This window comes from Ischnura elegans, chromosome 5 (genome assembly GCF_921293095.1).
Source record: "Ischnura elegans chromosome 5, ioIscEleg1.1, whole genome shotgun sequence".
In the NCBI taxonomy this organism is placed as follows: domain Eukaryota; kingdom Metazoa; phylum Arthropoda; class Insecta; order Odonata; family Coenagrionidae; genus Ischnura; species Ischnura elegans.
Genome location: NC_060250.1, coordinates 36,513,475 through 36,520,081, shown reverse-complemented (window position 1 = coordinate 36,520,081; position 6,607 = coordinate 36,513,475). Strand labels below are relative to the sequence as shown.

General features: G+C 33.9%; 1 protein-coding gene across 2 annotated transcripts in view; it reads right to left on the bottom strand.

Annotated features, from left to right (window-relative positions):
* Window positions 1-1,509: 1,509 nt before the first annotated feature.
* The window catches only part of LOC124158722 (phosphatidylinositol 4,5-bisphosphate 3-kinase catalytic subunit delta isoform), a 50,853-nt gene continuing 45,755 nt past the window's right edge, over window positions 1,510-6,607 (bottom strand). For both annotated transcript variants that reach the window (XM_046533977.1, XM_046533978.1), the window contains exon 18: window positions 1,510-6,036. In XM_046533977.1, coding sequence (XP_046389933.1) covers window positions 5,914-6,036 — 123 coding nt within the window. In that variant the 3' untranslated portion in view covers window positions 1,510-5,913. The remainder of the gene's footprint in view (window positions 6,037-6,607) is intronic.

Genomic DNA, 6,607 nt, shown 5'->3' with positions numbered 1-6,607 from the left:
TGTGGCCGTTGGTGGAAAAACAATTGCAATGCCTTCTGCTTGTCCGCCACATTTGACATAATGGGGAGCCTATGCAGAATACAATTCTTGGGACCCTTATTTCATCAGTTCTCATGCTGAAACCTGAAAGGGGTCAAAAGAGAACATAATAGTCCTCATGGGAAAGGGAGGTCCTTTCCCTGGAAAATACATGGAACTGTTTTAATCACATGTGACACTATGCTTTCCACTAAATATCCCTCTTAATTAATCACTTCTGTCGGACTTAGAACTATAGTGGGGCTCTAATATGATGTTCTCAGTGTTGCTCTTAAAGATATCTATTCTCAATTGCTCAAGCAATCAAAGCCTAGGTGCAGCTTCCGAGTCTCTGGCAGCTTCCAACCTACATATTTCGCTTAACATCTGGGTAACGCTCTTTGTATAGCAGTTTATGACAAATAACGCAGCTTTCCTTTGTATTTTATTCCTTATGAACTGGATCCCATATGCTCGCTGGATTTTCAAAGTGTGGTCGGACAAGTGCGAAATAGCATCTTTCTTTTACTTTCTCATCCAAAAATCTTCACACAATACGCTTGACAAATCCTAACTTCTTCAGGGCTCCGACACAAGTATTCCTTAAACATGTTTCCCGCAATAAGTGAAAAGTTATCAGAACTCCCAGGTACTTTACTTCATCTCTTGCCTTTATGTTAATTCCATCCACAATATAGTTGGATGATCTCCGCAAGAAATGTACAGTTGTGCATTTGTTCAGATTAAGTTCAAGTCCCCTCTCTTGGCTCCACAAACGATCATTGTTTAAATCCGATGACAAAATTTCAGTGTTGGAGTGATCACTAATTTTGTGATTGATGACAGCATCATCAGCAAATATGCATATTTTAAAAACGATTCGGGTGCAGACATCATAAACATATATAATGAACAAAATGTAATGTTCAATAGTTGGCATGTTTAGGAATAAGTTATAGAATTTTATACAAAATGCTGGGGAAGAAGATGCCTTGGTAGCTCATGTTGTAGAATGTATGGTAAGAATTTGGGAGATCATGCTTCAAATCCCCATCAAGGCAGAGAATTCTTCAAAATTTTTATCAAAATAAGTCACTCTGCGACCACACATATAATAATCAGGTATTGAGGGAGCATTAGTAGGCTCAGGAGTACGGCTGTAAAAACCAATCTTTAAGTTCATGATTTTATAGTTCAGTTTGATTGCTATTTGCTACTCTTATTTAACTCATTTAATGGATAACTTATTGTTGAACTAAGCGAATTACTTTCTGCCTTGCAATAATTCACATATTATCAAAGTAGTAAGTCACATGATTAATTTTATTTCAGCCGGCATGTTTAGGTATAAGTTGCAGTAGAATATTTTATAAGTTAGATAACTAATACACAAAAGATATTCACTGATATTGTTCCATAGATAACCAACACTAATGCAAGACTTCATTGATGTCATTGACAAGTGTGTAAAGATTACGAGACTAACACCAATGAAATGATCAAACAATTTATTTCATAATTGTCTTCCATTACAACAAGCTCTTTCACTCAACTCATACATGCGTGACATCAATTATTACAGAGAAATAAATCAAACTACTCTATTATAACATTACATTATTTGACACAGTCATAGCAGGAGAAAATAATCAGTTCATGCTTCAAATTTAAAAGTGTAAATTATATCATGAATACTCCAAGTTTCAAGTATACAGGTGATTACATATCTTTCAACGGAAAAGTAAATGTTAACTATTACATGTTCTAGTCAAAATAAATTTGCTTCAACGTTCTGCAGTCATGACTATAAATTAATCCATAACTCTTTTGGATAACTATAACAGGTGAAATATCTCTGAAATTGGCAATAAATATAAATATATGCAGAAGAGGAAGAATTGACAATATGATTTTAAGAACTCATAAATTCCATAAAATTTATACATGCTAACTATTACTTGATAAGATACCTTGTATTCTTTCTCTTCTATTAAATTTCCGTATAAAATCACTGCAAAAAACAGATACAGAAACAGACCAATATGTTAAAATAAATCGAAACAGCTTCATCAACAAAAATTAAAATCTTCATCAAAAGATATTATAAGATTTACATTGAATTAATGTAAAGTGGGTCAGAGACAGGGAATGAAATTGATAGGTAAGCTCCACAACTAAGCACTCAATTCTGAACAATTTTCGCTTAGGATGTACAAGACAAGGTGATTACAAATGATGCAATGTAATCAATTCTACTCGGATCAATTTTTAAGGATAAGAATTACAGTAATGGCTTTTTAAGAAATAGCACCACCCATATTTACTCATGAAATCCATGCAAAAAATTACTTTCCCCTAAAAGTAAATTGCCTCAAATATCAATGAAAACTTCACCCCCTAAGCACCCTTATTATAATTTTGTCGCTTAGGTAAAAAATACTCTCTTTTATTTAAATTTAGCCATATAACTCAATCATGTACATTTATAATATAAAAAAGATGAGGGCCTGGTGAAATTCTTACGTATCTGCAAGTGCACATTGATGGTCGCTGTGTCATCACAGCCAATTAAGATATATTTTTTCGGTCAAAACATTTTCAGCTGTGATGCTCCAAACACCCAACGTTTAAAAAAACACTTGCAGAGCCTTATCAGTAGCTCCTGTACTTTAAATACCAACAATTGTCAAACACCGGTTTGCACACTAAAATATTAATAGGTAGCTTAGGTCAACTTTGTAAGCTCTCAATGTCCTAATATTACTCCCACTTCAAGCTTTTCCAACACTTGAATAATTCTGTCAATCAATGAGAACCCTGCTTAGCTTCCAATACATTACACTTTCCACCTTAACAACTCCACACTAGCCCACATTCAGCCTAGAAGTAAAGTAGTTGTTAGAGCCTTGAATTGGTTTTTAATAAAGTACTGTTTTTATGGCTATTAGTCAAAGCCTAATTCTTTATCTTACTTCAATATTACCATTCTGTGAAAGAATTTACAAGTTGTAAAAGGATTTTGGTAGAACTGAGTCCTATTGAGCACCAACAATAACATTGAAAAATTCTTTTAACCTCAGCCAAGAAGTTAAAACCATTTCAAATTGGGATTTCAAAAACTTTACAAATAAATTCAAAAGGGCTTGTACAAGAGATAAAATGATAATATATTTCAAATAAAGAAATTATATTCGGAAATAGATATACGCAAACACGTTGATTAATTCCTTGTCTCGGGAATAATAATATTCTGACGTTAGGAATACATAGCCATTTCAAGAAGCATAGGCCATAAGAATCTGCCTGAACAATTTCTGACCAATAACCTTACTGCAAAGGCAACAGGAACAATAATGACTCAATAAATATTTACAAACTTAAAATTAAATTAATGAGTAAATTTTCTTATTATTTTTAATACTGCTGTAGTACCATTCCAACCTTGAACAAACAAGAGAATGGGAAATTCACACTACTTGCATGATTACAAATTTATTTGTAATCTCAATCTTAAAAATCCATGCAATAAACTATTCTACATAAAACATAATATTCTTAAGATTTAAAATAACCATAACAAAACTGCTGCTACACTTTGGAGCTCAGTTAAATTTACATTTTATGAAGATTATAAAAAAAATTAGGAATAATGCAGTGTCGTGCCACTTGTTTCATTATTTTTCCCTATCCAAAAGGGATTGTTTTACAGCCATACAGATTAATACGGATTTACATATAAATTTCACAATTAAAACAAAAAACTCAAGGGTACCTATTTTGGTTCAAATCCTAAGATATTAATCCATAGCTCACAGGGAATTACTTGAAACCCCAATTCATACAGGAAAAGAATAAACTTAAGATGAAAATAACCCCAAACTATGTTCTCCACATAGCCCTGATACAATAATTAATGATCCCCAGTGTCAGTTTATTTTTCTGCCAAATATTTATCTATTAAGCTGGTGATCAAGAAGAGCATGTTACTTAACAGATTTCTTCAACTTGCATTACTGAATGACAAGATTAAACAAAGGTTCATCATTTAGTAGCATTATGCATTCCTCACATTCACTCAGAAAGAATTGCAACTGGGAAAAAAAATCGGTTTGTTCACACTAATTTCCTGATCAGAGGGGTGCATTAGAAAATTAAAATATATAGGATGAATAATTATGGCAGCAATTAAAAATATAATCAGAATTATAACAGGGATCAAAAGTAAAGCTTCAATGGTAGAAAACTAAATTAGACATTCAAACAACTATCACAGAGTATACTAATGAGAACACTGCTAATGCATGTACAAGATGAAAACATGGTGACGGGGAAGTATAATAAATACATGTAAATGAATGACATCATGATTCAAAATCACAGCAGGAGAGCAAATGTGAGGCTTACACACTTGAAAACAGAGGAGGCCAAGGGGGAAAATATCTTGAAGGCCATGAACATAGAATGAAGTAAATACCTAAGTAAAAGGCAAAAAGTGGAGGACATAATTAATGTCCACCAGATAGGAACATTGTCACATCCCCTTACGTCCATGTCTACTTTCAATAAATATTAAGGCTACATACAGTTCTCTTAGAACAGGTAGACAGATTCTTTCACTACAGTTATCATCTGCATAAGCAAATATCTGATTAAACTTGATTCTTGAACCAGGATACAAACTTGCAGTAATCATTTATTTTATCCAATATTTTGATAGAAGGCATTCACACATTATTCTTATCAAAATCACTCATTTTCACAAAACCAACATGGGGAGGAAAGTTTCACAAGTTTCAAAAGTCCTCCAAAAATCTACAGAAAAATTCACAAGCAGACCTGTGTCCTCCTCACATTATTCAGTTCCACACTCTCAGTCATACCAAAAATATATAATTATTATATTTGTATAAGTATATGTAGATATTAACAGATGTTTGCACTTCACAAGGGTTAACTTTGCACATCACTTGGGTATAAAAAGGCATTTCTATAGTGAACGAGGCACGGGAAGTAAAAGGCACCAACAATGCTTGCTTCCCCTATTGAAATGCCAGGAATCTTTTCTTTTTTCTTAAGAACAATCAGGCTAAACATGGCATCCAGAGAATTCAAACAATCCATCATCATTTGTCATGTCACCCATTCCCACACTACTACGAATCACAGTTTGTAAAAAGGTCAGGGTGTCACCTTTATTTTAAAAGCCACAAGATAACGAAGCCCATGATCTCATGAGTTTAATACCATTCCTGTACAACCAGAATTAGTTAACTACTTTCACTATTGCGTATACACACTGACACATTCACAAGAACAATGCCCGCTTTTCTTAACCTATGTTCAAAGGTGGCTTGTTTGCAAAATGTAGCAAAAAATTGATAGAGAACCACTAAAAAGTTTTACCTAGCCCTGACCAGATGGCCAACGATGTTCTTCCATCACATCAACACCGATGTCATTTAAGGAAACACTTGTTCTGGATGAGTTATAGCAATAAATTCTAAGATTTAACAGAGGGATGGGGGAAGTGAGATGAGATTGCGTAGTGATGAGCACCATGACACAAAAAACAACACCACACAGCATTATGTACAATAAACAATGTTGTAAAAATTCATGTGCGTTCAGAGAAAAAAATCAGTGCCACATGCTTAATTAAAGAAATTTGCACAGCAAAAACCAATAACAACACATAGCAATAATTAAGGATAAGCCAATCAACGCTATAGGGAAATATGGTGTAATGGATACCCTCAAGAGAATATATGGGCTCTATACATTTCGATGTGGCCAATGTACTAAATTTTAATCATAAAAAATCTTATCTTGGTCACAATCACATAGGCTTCATTTGCACCTGTTAGCTTCCAATGGCACTTTAAAAAAACTTTATTGCTAATTGTTCTTGGCTAAATTGTGGGAGGCCCAATTAAGTGACGTCTTCCATGAATTGCACAATGCTTCATCAAATTTAGAGCGAAAATGAGTTAGGGCATCATCATTAGAAAGATCCAAGACCTGAAATCACAAAGCAAATATTAAATACAAAAACAATTCCAATGCAAATGCATCCATATTTTACAACTTTTAATAGTATACACTTTTACAAAATCATTTTGCCGAACAATTCCAATTCAAATACCACAAAGCTACAATTACATCGGCTGAAATCTGAAAAAAAACTTAAGTTCATTAGCAATCTTGACTTTGAAATGCCAGCTGTATAGTTTGCTTACACACAGGACCAGGTATGAGAGATAATGTATTTGATCAATATAATTCAATGAACGAATGATGTGCATGACATTCAAATAGGAAAATATTAGAGATGGGTCGGTTCTGGCATCCGGTTCTCGGTACAGCCAGTTCTTGACTGTGGAACCGGTCACATAAAGTCGGTACTTTAGAACCGGCTCGGAACGGTGGCGAGGATTTGAATTTGGCACCCAAAGCCGAAATGGTCTGCAGCGTAATTAAGGCCAAAAAGTGAAAGGAGATTAAAAAACGCATGTATTACTTTCCGATTGCATGGCTTCCACGTTTTTTTTTTTTTTTTTTTTTTGTTGAGAGTAGCTCACTGACTCGGGCA